General features: G+C 55.0%; 1 protein-coding gene across 2 annotated transcripts in view; it reads left to right on the top strand.

Moving 5' to 3' along the window:
• Window positions 1-348: 348 nt before the first annotated feature.
• The window catches only part of SPNS2 (SPNS lysolipid transporter 2, sphingosine-1-phosphate), a 35472-nt gene continuing 20675 nt past the window's right edge, over window positions 349-15145 (top strand). For both annotated transcript variants that reach the window (XR_014019530.1, XM_081272905.1), the window contains exon 1: window positions 349-915. Coding sequence is in view for 1 of the 2 variants with exons in the window: in XM_081272905.1 (XP_081129031.1) it covers window positions 546-915 (370 nt within the window). In the remaining variant the exon portion in view is untranslated. The remainder of the gene's footprint in view (window positions 916-15145) is intronic.

Below are 15145 nucleotides of genomic sequence, written 5' to 3'. Positions count from 1 at the left end.
TTGTCCAAATATCCTAGGCTTAAGCCCTCCGTCCTCTCCCAGTCTCTGCCAGGAATTCACTCTCATGGTAGAGATTGGGTGGAGATTACTGAGTAGGTGCTAGAGATTCCTGTTTCCAGCACCCCAATCCCAGCTGGGTAGCTCCCCGCAAAACCCTTCCAGCTCTTTGCAGGCTTCCGCGGCCGCACGGTTCTAGCGTGACAGCGCCCCCGTCAGGTGGGTGGGGCTCTGCGGCCAGGCCCCCCCGCCGCCCCTCGGGGCAGCACGTGCGGGGCGGGGTTGTGGACCGAGCAAGGAGCTGATTGGGCGCGGAACTGGTGGGCGGGTCCGGACCGCAGCTGTCAGAGCCGCCGCGGCGACGGCGGCGCGTCGGGCTGAACAGTGGCAGCGCCGCAGCCGGGGCCGGAGCCCGAGCCCGAGCTCAGAAGCCGACGGGGCCCAGCCGGGATGGTGCAGCGGCGGCTCCGCAGCGCACGCACGCACTGAGAGGGCCCAAGCTGGGCCCCGCGGCCCCCGCGCCCCCCGCCGCCCCGATCCCGGCCGGCATGATGTGCCTGGAATGCGCCTCGGCGGCGGCGGGCGGCGCGGAGGAGGAGGAGGCGGACGCGGAGCGGCGGCGCCGGCGCCGGGGGGCGCAGCGAGGGGCCGGCGGTAGCGGTTGTTGCGGGGCGCGGGGCGCCGGGAGCGCTGGAGTTGTGGCCCCCGACGATGAGGTGCAGACGCTGTCCGGCAGCGTGAGGCGGGCCCCGTCCGGACCCCCCAGCATCGCCGGCACCCCGGGCTGCGCAGCCGCTGCCAAGGGCCCCGGCGCACAGCAGCCCAAACCAGCCACCCTGGGCCGCGGGCGGGGGGCAGCTGCCGCCATCCTCAGCTTGGGCAACGTGCTTAACTACCTGGACAGGTACACCGTGGCAGGTGAGCAAGTGCCCCACCCAACCCGAGGACCAGGAATCCCCCCCAGCCCCCGCCCCAACGAAGTACCCTAGGGAGCTTTTTGGTCCCAGGCTCCCTATATCCAAGCCCTACGTGGAGTCCCCCAAGGACTGTATGCTCAGGCACAACTGAGCAAGTGATGCCCCGGTGCTCCACGGGTTTAATCTGAAACCCCCACACACAACCAGGGGACAGGGATTGGACAAGTCTCCATCCCTAAATCAGCCGGCGCGTCCTCGCCAGCCCTTGACGGCCCTTCCGTTTTCCTCTTCTCCTCTGCGTCTCTGCGTTCTTTCCTCTGCGTCCCCTCCCGCCACAGCCGCAGGTTCCCGGGCCTCTCTTCGTCTTCCCCTAGCTCAGGCCGTCTGTGTATCCAGGGCCCGTCAGTTCTTTCCTTCCTCGGCCGCTTCCACCACCCAGAGTGTGTGCGCCCCTTGCGGGTGTGCGCCAGGGAGACTAAGTGTGTGCGCTCGTGGCGGCGCGGATGTGTGTGTGAGCTTGTGAGCGCGTGGCTGACAAAGGCTCCGGCCTGCGGGGAGCCGAGGGAGGGGCGGGGCGGGTCCGCGGCGCCTGGGGACCCTGGATGCGGTTTGCAGCTGGCCCTGGCTACAGGCCTGAAGACGCCTCCCCCTGCTCTATGGCGCTTGGGGCCTGGGGCACAGCACCGGCCTCTGGGGCGAAAGAGGGGAGGCCTCATCCTCTGTGAACACCTCTGGGAATCAGCGATAAAGATGGGATTGAGATGGATAGAACAACTGGATTCTAATCCCAGATTTGTCCCAAATGTGCTTTGTGTGTGACCTTGGGCCAGTCTCAGTTTATGTTTAGGTCTGTCTCCCTATTTGTGAGTTGATTGACCCCTCTTGGGATGGAGACGGTTCTGGGATTCCCTTCTGCTGGCCTCTCTCCCTGACTTCTCAGGGGTCAAGAAGTAGGGACTTGCCCTAGATGGATGGGCCTCCGACTGGGAATGATATAGTGCTGAGAGGAAAGGAATCTGGCCAGGGTGGCATAGGTGGAGGCTCCCTGCAGGAGGAGAGCAGTTCTGGATATTTGACATGCTAGTCCAGAATCTGCCACCACAGAACAAAAGGGAGGTTTAGGATAGACTCTAAAGAAAATTTAGGGATGATTGGCAAGTGAATTATTAAATACATGCCACCTGGGTGTTCCTCTCTCTGGGCCTTAGTTTCCTGTCTGTTGAATGGAGTTGTATCAAGTGTAAGGGAAAAACTCTAATGGGAGAGCAGAAGCTTCCCCTTCTCCCAATTCATGCTTGCAAAACCCTTTGGGCTCTCTGTCCCTCCACTGGGGAGAGTTGGAAGTAGGTACTAGTGGTATCAGTACTCCAATGGGTTGAGCTATCTCCAAGAGACTCTTACCTTGATCTGGTGAACAGGAGCAGTATTGAGTACTCCCCAAATTCTGGGTGTGGTGACGCATGCCTGTAATTCATTCCAGGGACTCGGGAGGCTGAGGCAGGAGAGGAGGATTGCAAGTTTAAGACCAACCTCAGCAACCTAGTGAGAACCTCAGTAACTTAGCAAGTCCCTGCCTCAAAATAAAAAATTAAAAAGTGCTCCTGGGTTCAATCCCCAGTACCCAAACAAACAAAAACACCCCAGTGTACCGACTCTGTCGTACTTGTGCCATTCTGCCTAGGAGCTTAGCTGCCACCCTGTGGGGAGAAGTCAGAGAATATCAGGGACTTGTAATTGGTGCAAAGTAGTCTTCTGTATACCTTCTGTACACCTTGATGGGGGAATCAAGGCCCCTGGACAGGCCCTCATCCAAGATGGCCCCAAAGGTGGACAACAAAGGTGGTGTTAGATTTAATAGTAAGTCTGTCTGGAGGTCTCCCCACTCTCTCCCAGCTGAGGAACGAGTGGTGCTGATCTGGACTGTAACACTTTCCGACTCATTTTTTTTTCTGGCTCTAGACCACCCCCTCTGACATTCTTGAGGGAACTGACTCTGCCAGGGGGAGAGGGTGGGATCAGGAGGTCTGGTGCTTATCTGCTCCTACCTCTACATGGGTTAGACTGTCAGAATGGGGGAACAAGATAGCTAATTTCTGGTGAATTGGTCAGGGGGATGGGAATAGGTGACTAAGAGGGGTGTGGGGCAGTGGGGAGGAAGGCCCGGAAAGCCCTGGGCAAACACCCAGCTTAGGCTGTGCATCCTGCCCTGTGGAGGCCCAGGGCTGGAGCTCATGCACCACCCCGCCCCCAGCACATAACATGTGCTGATTTCCTCTCCGGATAAGCCTGGCTACCTCTCTCTTTATGGGACACTTCCCTCCCACTGCCCCCAAGTTCAGTTTTTTAGGAACATTAACCGTCTCTATGGTAAAATTACTATGGCTTTATGTTCCTCGTGCCAGGGCCTGTGTCTACCTGTTGGCTCCTGGGACAGAGGCAGGATGCAGGTACTCTGCTGTTCAGTCACCTTTGATATTTGCCCACTTGGACTCTGAGAGCCTCACAACTGGGCCCCATCAAAGAAGGAAGGAATTCCCACTGTCCTTTACATTTATCCTGTGCATTTCTTTATTTTATGGTATAGACCAACTCTGTCCAAGAGGAATATAATGCAAGCCACATTAGTTTCAAATTTTCTGGTAACCAGATTAAAAAAGAAATAAGATACAATTAAATAATAATATATTTTACTTAATGTATCCAACATATTTCAATGTGTAATTAATATCAAATGTATTACTGGGATATTTTGCATTTTTTCATACTGTCTTTGAAATCCAGTGCATAATTTACCTTCTCAGCACATGTCAGTGTCACAGTGGACAGTCACCAGCTGGCTGGGGGTCACCAGCGTGGACAATAACTGGTCTAGAGTCCACGCTCTTTAGCTTGGCCAGCTGCGTGACCTTGCAGCCATCACCTGAGCCTTCTGTGGGATCATCTCAACCTCCTGGGCTGTGTGGAATGAATGAGAATGTATCCAAAGCACCTGGGACTAGGCCAGATAGCTCTGAAGGCTTTACAAATGTCAGCTGCCTTCTCTTCCATGCAGAGGCTCAAGCTGTGTCCCCAGCTAGAATGTCCTTCCCATTTCTCTGTCTGTGATAGTCCCTTTCAGACACCTTTGCTAGCTCCTCCCTTTGCACCAGGGCTGGGCTCTATCCTGGGAACCGAGTGGCTTCTGCCTCTGCCCTAGCATTCCCAGCGCCACCCAGGGATCCTGTTAATTATGGTCTTTCCACCTCCCCATGAGAACCCCCTGAGGGCAGCCGGCCTCAGACCCAGGTGAGGAGGCCCGGGCACCCATTCCCTTTTCTTCTTGAGCATTGCTTTGGTTGGATGAAATTGAGGTAGTCTAGAAATCTCATCTAAATCCTTCCCTCTACCTCCTTGTGCAGATGGGGACTGATGCCTAGAACAAAGGAACTTTCCCAGTGTCACATGGCATGCCCCAATGCAGCAGGCCCTCTAGCTCCAGGAACCTTGGGTGAAGGTAGGGCATGTCCCCTGCTTCTGATCTGGAAGCTCAGAGATTCTGCTGGCCAGGGCAAGAGCCCTCCTGGAGAGGTGAATTTGGGTTCCATTTAGTTCAGGCAGTTTGAGTTCCCTTAGGGCACATGGCTCCCTCGGCTCTGCCAACACAGCAGCCACCCACTGTGTATTCTGAGCCCCCTATGGCTGCCAGGTCAGAGGAAGGAGGAAGCCCCTCAGGAGAGGGTCGTAAGTACCCGCTCCCTTCCCAGCTCTGCTTCCTGATGCCAGAGCGGCCTCTGCCCCCCGGGATCCCATTCTGCCATCTGTAAAATGGAAGTAGAACTGAGGGTGTAGGTGGTAGCATTTTGCTCCTGGAACCAGGCCCAGCAAGAGGGAGCTGGTCCAGGCCCTAATTATGGTTGGTGAATGACTATTGGAGAATTGAGATTCTTTCCCAACTTTTCTGAGGCACCTGTTCCCTTCCCAAGATCTATTTTCTTTCCCTTTGATCCAGTCCACCACACACTGGGCATTGGAGTTGGGCGGAGTGGGGGCTGGTGATAAGAGGCAGAGCCCTGCCCTGGGGGAGTCCTTTTCTGCCAAAGAAGCTGAGACCAGTCTCCATGGCAACCACTCACTAACACAAACCCAGAAGGAGAGATGAGCCCAGGGACCCAGCCAGGAGCTGGGGCTCAGGGGGCTTCCCCTGAGTGGCCTTGCTGAATACAGACGGGGAGGAGCTGTCAGGTTGGGGCTCATTCTCCCCGTGGCTTTCTTCCCTATGTCCAGTAAAGTCTATCAGGAGCTGACGGATGGGGAAACTGAGGCCTAGGGTCTTTCACATAGGTACCAAGCCAGTCCTAGAGCCTAGTGACTCTGTGGTTATCCAAGAGATAGGTAGTCACCTTAAGGATAAACATAGTCCCTGCCCTGCCCCTTTGAGTGGCTCTGTCCTGGTCATTGCCATGTCTGTACAGTGGGGAAGTCCCAGCTAAGGGCTGAGGGGTGGAGCATCTTGATCACCTTTCTGGCAGAGGATGTGCTCAGGTGAGGCCACAGTGACTGATCACCAGCTGCCCTTTCCCTCAAGGCTGCTTCTCTCTCCAGGCACTTCCTGCTGCTTCTGCCAGCACCTCTACTGTGCTGCTAACCTGTCGGAGGAAGTGCCATGAGACTCACCTAGCCTGGGACCCTGCGCCAGACACATCCCTGGCCTAAGCCTCAGTTTCCCATTTTGTGATTGGGGCAGGAAGGCCACTGACTGCATGCAGTTCATAGCCTGTCCTGGGAGTGAGGCTGCCCTAGACAGAGCTGCCCAGGGACAGAGCTCCTCATCCCTTCCCTAGACCCTTCCACAAAAAGAAGTGGCTTTTGTTTCTGCTTGGGTGTGGGGGACTGAAATCTTGAGGAGAGACAGATAAGAATAAGGGAGGCAAGCTGCATGGTGGCTCACGCCTATCATCCCAGCAACTCAGGAGGCTGAGGCAGGAGGATCACAAGTTTAAGGCCAGCTCTAGGCAACTTAGCAAGACTCTGTCTCAAAATAAAAATTAAAAAGGACTTTGGGGTGGGGTGCAGTTCAGTGGTAGAGTATTCCTGGGTTCAATTTTCCAGTAACACCAAAAAAAAAAGAAGAAAAAGGGGAGGCAAATAACACTTCCAGAGCCCCAGGATTCTGGGGTTGGGCTCCCTCTTGGGCCCTGAGTGTCTCTGGGGCTGAGCTTCTTGCTGCTGGTTTTGCTGTGTGACTCAAGGGAGATCCTGACACCCCCCCCCCCATCCCTGAATAGAGATTTTTTTAATATTTATTTTTCAGCTTTAGGTGGACACAGTATCTTTATTTTATCTTTATGTGGTGCTGAGGATTGAACCCAGTGCCTCATGCATGCCAGGCGAATGCGCTACCACTTGAGCCATATCCCCAGCCCCTGAATAGAGATTTTGTCCCTCTCTTGCTGTGGTCAGGTCCTCATGGGGTATTTGGTCTCCGGAACTTTTGTCTGCTTTGCTGGCTGTGCTTGCATCTCTCTCCCCCAGGATAATCAGGTCTGTTCCCCAGGAGCTGCCAGCCTCCATTTGCCCTGGTGGGTCCTGGTAGTGTTCTGCGCTCCTTCCAGGATGGCTTCTCCAATTCTCTGGATGGAACTAGGCACTTAACACTGGGTTTTTTTGTTTGTTTGTTTGTTCTTATTTTCTTTCTTTCTTTTTTTTTTTTTTTTTGGTGGTGCTGGGGATGGAACCTAGGGTCTCTCACATGCTAGGCAAGTGCTCTGCCACTGAGCCATACCCCCAGCCTCTAACTCTTGGTTTTTGGCTGCATCTTGTTCTGCTTCCATCACAGCTCCTGTCCCCATGTAAGGTCACCATCTCCCTCCAGCCTCAAGGGGCCATCTATCTGTGACCCCAGCATGCATGTGAGGCTGGCCCAGGCTTGGGTGGTAGACTTGGGTTGACCCAGTCCTGTCTGACCGCAGGGTGGGTGGAAAGGGCATTTGTTGGCTTGGATAGGTTAAGGGCCAGGCCACTGCTGCTGAGGCCAGGGCTTCTCTGCCAGTGACTGGTGCTGCCCTTTTGTCCAGCCCAGGGCACACAATGAGCCTTGGGCCTCATGTCTCCAGGAAGGAAACGAGAGGAAGTCGTCCAAGGCAGTCCTTGTCTGCCCTGTCCTCAGTCTTGACAATGGGTCAACCCCACCCCCATGTTGGGCACAGTGACTTCCAGACATCCAGGAGGGCACAGTGGCGTCTTTGCCCTGTCTCCTCTGCAGATAAGGCATTGAGGGCACAGGGCTGGGCCTGGGTCACCCAGCGAGGCCTTGTGAAGGACAGCACTGGTCTGCTCTGGGCCTGGTCCTCTCCAGGTGGCTGAGAGGTGGGTGAATGGAATCCTGGAGAACCGGTGTCTGAGGGCAGAAGAATGGAAATTAGATCAAGAAATAGGTAGAGTTAATCCATGAGCTAGAGTTTGGAGCTGGAGGACAGGGCCCTGACCTGCTTCCTCCTCAGTCTTCTCCCCACCTGGAGACCTTGCTAGGGTCTCCCTGCACCTCGTTCTGTCAGGTCTCTGTGGCCATTCACTGTTGAGCATGGCGTGCTGGCTGGGGTCCCTGGGGCCAGGAGCATGCTTAGGCTTTGAAAACTGTGGAGGGCTGCGCCTGGGCAGTGGTGGTTACTTGGGCACAAAACCATTACTAGTTGGGGCTGGGGATGTGGCTCAAGCAATAGCGCGCTCGCCTGGCATGCGTGCGGCCCGGGTTCGATCCTCAGCACCACATACCAACAAAGATGTTGTGTCCGCCGAGAACTAAAGAATAAATATTAAAAATTCTCTCTCTCCCTCTCTCACTCTCCTCTCTCACTCTCTCTTTAAAAAAAAAAAAAAAAACCATTACTAGCCCTCATATGAGGGCAACTGGCATGAGTGTTGAGTGCGGGGGCCAGGTGCTGCCTTTTTTCTAGAAGTTTCTAGCTGAGGGTGGCAACACAGCCAGGTCTAGGAGCTTGGAGGACAGCTCGTGCCTGATCCCTCAGCCTCTGTCCATTCACCTGAATCTCAGTTTTCCACCCGAGAAGTGGGAGCCGGGGTCTCTGCTCTCCTCGGTCACTGAAGCCACACACCAGAGCAGGTTTAGGGTGTGAGGGCCTGACCTGCGCCACTCCGAGGGGCCTTTATCTTCCCCCTACCCTTTCTGTCCCTGTGCCCTGGCTTTATCCTGGGTCAGTGAACGTACCAGTTACATCCCCTGAGGGTCATAATAAGGCTATGGCCACCTCGTTCCTGACTCCTGGTGGTCTGGGGAGTCCCTGGGCCAGGACAGGGCTGGGAGGCTGAGCTGGGAAGGAGTGGCTATGCAGAGCCCCCAAATTGCTAAGGCAGAGTCTGGTTCCAGGAAAGCTGGCCCCAAATGATAGGCTAGAACCACAGACCAGAGGCCCGGCTGTGGGCCCCGCCCACTCTAGGCAGAGAGAAGTGGCTGGGGGGGGGCTCTTGGGTTCCGGGGATGGTGCCTCTCTGGGGCTGGTGGGGTCTGCAGGCAGGGCTCTTGGGTGGGGATGGGGTGTTCTTCCAAGGGGCCAAAGCTCTGGAGGGCCTCATCTTCATGGTGCCTGCAGAGATAACCTCTAGGCTGTCTTGACATGAATGACAGGTTTGTAGAGTGGCTTGGGGGAGGGAGGGTTGGCCCATTTAAAGCAAACTCAGTTGAGATGCAGGAATGGACATAGCAGGGCAACCAGAAGCTCAGAGAAGGGGTTACTCGGCTTGTCGCTGGAGATAGGAGGCAGATCACAGGGCAGGTGTGAGTGTGTGTGCTTGGGAGCTGGGGTCCCTGGCTCAGGGACTGCCTGGCGGGCCCCTGGCTGTGGGGGTGCCAGAGGGGCCAGGCTGTGGTTTCCCAGCCTTCACCATCCCGAGCAAGGTCAGCAGAGCCCGGCTCTTAGGCCCCTGTAATTACCAGGGGTGGGAGCTGTGGCTGAGCGCTGGAGTGGGGGCAAAACTGAGCCAGCGCTGAGGCCTCCACAGGAGGTCAGGGTCCCTCTGAGAGGGATTGACCAATGGCAGCAGTCCATCCCTTCAGGTCCCTAGGGTCTATCTTTCTAAGTGCCTGCTCTCATTTTGGAGAAAAGAAAACCAAGGGGAGGATTCCACATCATTCTTGACTTGGGCTGTTCCTGTGCCATTAGTTAATGATGACTGATAACGTTTGTGACGTTTATTGAGTACCTACCATGTGCCGGCCACTGTTGTAAACACTTTAGGTGGATTAAACGACGGAAACCTCAAAACAACCATGTGGAAACAGTCTTGAAACCAAGTCATATTACAGAGGAGCAAACTGGGTCAGAGAGGTTAAGTAGTTTAACTGACTAAGGTCACACAGCAGGGAAAGTGGAAAAATTGGGGTGTAAAACCCAGATGGTCTTGTTCTGAAGCCTATGCTCTTGACAGTTCAGCTAAGCTGCCTGCTGCTCTGAGAGATGTTCAGGAGGAGGGACTGGGTGGTGATAAAGACAGTGCTTGGGGAGTGTGGGGGAACAAGGTTGAGCACCCAGGGGCCTGTTCCTGCTGAGTGGACAGGAAGAGACCTCAGGATCTTGCTTTCTGCACCTGGTATCCAAGGTTGTCTGAGCTAGTGCTCCCAAGGTCAGTGCTGTCTTACCCCTTGGCCTTTCAAGGACTCCGTCATGTCAGCAGGTTGGACCTGGCTAGAGGAGACCAGGAGTCCTGAGATCTGGACTCGACTCTTTTGGGGCCACCCAGCTGTGATGGGTGCTCACCATGAGTATCTAGGACTAGCCCTCTGGGTGAATCAGGGCCAGAGGCCATCAAGCTCTGGGGGGCCCCTTTAGGGTCCACTTTACCAAGAGCCTCAGAGGAGGGAGGGGGCACCCTGGTAGGCATGACCTTGGATCTGGGCCCTGGAGGATGAGGCAGAAATGGATGGGGCAGGAAGAGGACGCAGGTAGTTGGGTTTTGGAGCTGCAGACTGTGATGGGCAAGTCACAGGGGCCTCCCTTCTGGGCGATTCTGCAGACCTAGGTGGGGCCCAGGAGGCTATATTCTAACAAGCACCCTCTCTCAGGGGGATTGGGATTCTCGGGCAGGCCTGGGCACCGCTGAAGTTCCTAACCTCTTTATTTACCCAGGAAGAAATGGAGGCCCAGATAGTGGCTGCTCTGGCTGGGTTAGGGCCAGATCCTGGGGGCCTCCAGGGCTCTATTGCTCTGGACTTTATTCAGACAGCGATTGGGGAGCCACTGTGCATTACTGGGCAGTCACACTTAATGAGCTAATGCTCTTCAGACTGTGTCTGACACACAGGAAGCACTCAGTTCACATAAATATTTTCCCTGTTAGCATTGCTGAACCAGGGGCCTGGCAGTAGATCTTGAGAAAGTCCTGGGTGACTTGAGGCGTGGCAAGAGATGACACCCACAAGGCCACAGCATTAGCTCCTTGAGTTCAGAGATGGCCTTGAGGGCTCCAGAGCCCCAGCTCAGGGCCTAGAACTTAGTTGGTGATTGCTTAGTGCTGATGAGATCTAACTGCACGAGGGATGTGGCTGGGTCAGCAGAGGCTGGAGGCGAGAAGGCTGGGGAGGAGGCTGGCTGGTGAAGAAGAGACGGCTTGCTGGGGCCTATTCCTGGGGCTCAGGGAGGCAGGAAGAAGGTAACAGCTGACTGCCAGCTACTCGGCTTGGGTGCTGCACTGATGCCGCTCAGAGAAGGGGACCAGCTGGAGAGCTGTGGAATGAGAGCCCAGGAGGCTGAGAAATGGAGGCATGAAAGTCTGTGGAGATGAGCACAGAGGCGGCTGGCCTCAGGGCAGTAATGCAGGTGAGGACACGGAATTGGGGGAGAGAACTCTTTCAAGAGCTTCCATTGAGCCGGACATGGTGGCACACGTGGTGTGAGAGGCTGAGGCAGGAGGATCACAAGTTCAAAGCCAGCCTCAGCAACTTAGCGAGGCCCTAAGCAACTCACTGAGACCTTGTCTCTAAATATAAATATTTTAAAAAGGGCTGGGGATGTGGCTCAGTGGGTAAGCACCCCTGGGTTCAATCCCTGGTTCAACAACAACAACTTCCACTCTGTAGGAAGAGGGAGGAGGAGTATTGGCCGAAGGAGACAGATCAAGGTTGTCCTCATAGCTGGGGTGAGCGAGATGTGAGCAGGTGTCTGGGCTGCTGTGTGGGAGACAAAAATCAAGGGGAGGATGAAAACCCAGGCCCAAATCAGGGGCTTATGGGGTGGGATCTCTGCAGGACTGGAGAGAGTGGGCCTCAGATCACAGAGACCCCCGCCTTGGGGGAGGGAGCCGTGATGGGCAAGACTGGTGTGAGTGGATGAGAAAACTCAGGGGCTCCTGTGGTTCCAGAATGTGTCCTGGAGGGATGGGGACCCTGGGGCCAGAGAGCCTTTCAGGATGTGGATTAGGGGTGGCTGCCTAGAGAGGTTGGCCTTGTGGGCTAGGCTGGCTGGGGGCTGCCTCTGGGGTGGGAGCCCCACCTTGCATGTCCCGAAGATGGTGGGGCTGGGGTCTTGGCTTGGCCTGAGCTGTGGGAAGCTGTTCCTGGGCGTGAGGCCCATCCTGTGACCCACCAAACCTCAGCCTCCAGGAAAGAGGCTAAAAATAAGGCTGTGGTCAAGAAGGGCGGGGGTGTGCGGGCCCAGCCAGGCTGGGGCCCTGGAGGAAAATGTGAGACGACGGCCGAGCTGCTGTGACACACGCTTCCCGTGCCAGCAGCCAGCAGGATCTTGCCCTCCTATGGCCATGGCCTCATCCAGACAGAGCCTGGCCATGGGCCTCACAGCCTGCAAAGGTCCTGCTCTCTGGCCCTCTTCTTGGAGTTCAGGTGGAGTTCAAGGCTATGCTCCCTCCTGATGGTGAAATGGGTGGTGGTAGGGATCCAGGGTTTCCTATGTCCAGGGTTCTAGACTGCTCAGGAGCTCCCAGGGGCCTTGGATGCCTACCTGGATGTGGAGAAATATTTGTTCCCCTTACTAAGAACTCTGTGTGGGGGAAGAAGTCAGGGAAGGCTTCCTGGAGGCAGAGGCAAATGCTGGGCCTTGAAATCAATGGATGGGGAAGGGTCTAGTTGCTGTGATGCAGGGAGGAAGCAAGAATGCTTTGGCTGTGGAACTGTGAGCTCTGGTTGCCTCCAACCCACGTCCTTCCTTTGAGCTGTGGATAGAGACCCACAGTCCTGGGCCTTGGGGATTTTTTACTCTCCTACCATCTCCCAACTCCACCCATCCTTTCATCTACCAAAACTGTAACAGTCCCTGTTCTGTGTTCTGGAGCTGACTCACCATGTCCCGTGCCCAGTTCATGGCCACCTGTCCATCTGTGCATCTGCCCCACAGAGTCCCTGAGGTCCAGCTATGTGCTGGGCTGTGGGCTGGGGACAAGAGCAAAGCATGAAGAGGTAGTGTGACAGAAGAGCAAACTTTGGTTTTCAGGAGCAGACCCTGGGTGGATATTGAGAAAAATGTGTTTGGTCTTCTTCCTGCCTCCTGGCATAGGGCTCCTAAAATCCTGGAAATCTTCAAAATGATCAGTCTCTTTATGTTAATGAATGACTGATGCCCTCTGGTCCCTGGGTAGCTTTAGGATAGGGGCAGGTCGCAGGGAAGGCTAAGGGTTGGGTCTGTCAGTATTACCTTCAACCTCCAGGGAGGTGAGAGGTGCTGAAGATCGAGCTGATCACACCTGGCCAAGATATAATCAGCTGTGACTATGTGACTATACAATGAAACCTTCATAAAACCCCCAAAGCCCCAGATTTGGAGAGCGTGGGGATAGTGGAAGTGCCTGCAGGCGGGTGAGCCTGGAGAGGACGTGGAAGCTCCATGTTCTCCAGCATCCCTTCATCTGTGTGCTTTGTGATGTCCTTTATAATAAATCAGGTGAGGGGCTGGGGTTGTGGCTCAGGGGCAGAGTGCTTGCCTAGCACGGGTGAAGCACTGGGTTTGATCCTCAGCACCACATAAAAATAAATATGTCCCATCTATACTAAAAATATTTAAAAAATAATAATAAACCAAGCAAATGAGTTCTGTTAGTTGCTATAGCAAATTGATCAAACCCAAGGAGAGGATTGTGGGAACCCCAATTTATACAGGTAAAACAGCCTGGGGCTGTGGTGGGCATCTAAAGTGGGGGGGAATGGTCTTGGGGCTGAGTCCTCTGCTTTGGGGATCTGATGCTCTCTGGGGTAGATAGTGTCAGAAACGAGTGGAATTAGAGAATACCCAGCTGGTGTCTGCTGCAGAGTTAATTGCCTGTTTGATGTGTGGGGACCCCCACCCCCCCACAGTTTGGTCAGAGAAGCAGTTTGTTATGAGTGTGTAGTGGGAGGAAATGGAGTTTGTTTTTTTTATCTATATTTTCAGACCTCCAAAAACTAATGTGCTGCATGACAAAGAGTTTTGGGTCTTAGAGCCTTGGTTTCTTCATATGCAGAATGGAAATGATAATTACAAATACCAGCATGCATGCCAAGGATAGAAATGCCATCCTTAAAGCCTCACCGTGCCCTGAAGTTAGCAAAAAGCAATAAATATTGTCTCTTAGCTTTTGGCCACACTGGGTCCCAGTAGTTCATATCCCCATCTCTGTGTGTCTTCCCTATAGAATCTTAACTTGTCCTAAAGAGCAGTATCAAAGCTAGGATGGACATAGATGGGGCTGGGGACATAGATGGGGCACTGTAACTCATTTAGGATGAGGAAAGGGGAGAAATCAGGGAAGACTACTTAGAAGAGGAGGCAACTGAAATAACCTTAAAGGAATGGCAGTGGGCCTATGGATGGCAGGGCCACCAACTGGGATGCTGAAGTGCTCTGACCCAGGCCCAGAGGCCCATTGGGACCTATCAGCCCAGGACTGGCCCCTGGCCTCCACCTTGAAGGCAAGGCTGTCGCCCCATTAGGCTTTGGTTATTAAGTCATTAACTGAGCCTCACACAGCCTCTTCATTAAGGTAATTGTGGTGAATTCACTCAGGGCATTAACGAGGAGGAGGCCAGTTTCTCTGGGCTGTCAGACTGCCAGAACACCAGCTGGGTCTGACCCTGCAGCTGGAAAACTGCTCAGCTTCCCAGTCTGGGTCTTGAGAGGAACCTAATATTCAAGCCTCTGGGTGTCTTTTGAATCCCAAGCCCCAGCTGCCAGATTGGACCCCGATACAGTGCCCGGGGGTTCTGCTTTGCCCCTCTTCCCTGTTGTGTGACTTTGAACCCATAAGTGGACTTCCTCTCCTCAGTTTCCTCATCTGGCAAGTGAGATAATAGCACCTGCCTGATTAGGCTATATGATGGTTTAACAAATGAATAACTTAATGCTCAGCAATGTAAACTACCATCACGTATAAGGCCATCATTGTTATCCTCACCAAGAGCTCTGGGAGTCCCCCAGAGGCCTCTGTCCCCTGCAGGGCCCTGTCTCTTTTCTCCCCCACCCCTTCTCAGGAAGGGGGCTGAGACCTGTGGCCCCCCAGATCCTGCTGTCCTCAGAGATAAGCTGAGGTGGGGCCCCTGGGGCTGGTGGGGCCAGGGGCTGATTCAGGAGCCCTGGCTAAGAGCTGGCGGGGCGGGGCCCAGGATTCTGCTGGGCCTCCCGTAGCCTGGGTCTGTCTGTCTGCCTGTCTGTGGGCAACTGTGGGTGGCTTCAAGGCTTCCAGGTTCCCCTTTGACGGGCAGAGCTCTAAGAGGACAGGGGAGGTAGCTGGGACTTGGGAGCAGGCATGGTCTCAAGAACTCCTTTTCCCAAAAAAAGCAGGCCTGGAGCCCCACGTGCTTCAGACTGCATCCTGCCTCCTATGGTTGGACAAACAGGGAGTCCTGGTTTTAATCTGGAGGGCAGCTGGAGCTAGCATGTGTGCGCTCATGTCTGTATATACGCCTGGAGTCACCCCTGCCCTTTGGGCTTTGTGGTTTCCCCCAAGGCTGGGCCCGTACCTACCTGTTGCTTAGGTCCCTGTGTCTGAGCCAGGGTTCGGCCACAGGTGGGCAAAAGGCTTAGGCTGGCAGATAGGAGGTGTGGCTGCCCCCAGGGTGGAGTGACCACAGGGCAGCCTCACCCTTCTCTGCACTGTGGGCCCCTACACTGGGGTGGGGCCCCATCCCCAGGCTGCACATGGGAGGCCCAGTGGGGCCAAGAGGGAGGCCTGGGCAGCGGGGAGGTCATAGCAGGGTGGTTCTGGGGTAGGACCTAGCTGGGCTTTGAAGGTGGGAAAGGAGGCTGGGCTGGGCTGGG

This window comes from Spermophilus citellus (genome assembly GCF_964194105.1).
Source record: "Spermophilus citellus genome assembly, chromosome: 17".
NCBI classification, from domain to species: Eukaryota; Metazoa; Chordata; class Mammalia; order Rodentia; family Sciuridae; genus Spermophilus; species Spermophilus citellus.
This window is presented reverse-complemented; position numbering and strand designations above follow the sequence as displayed.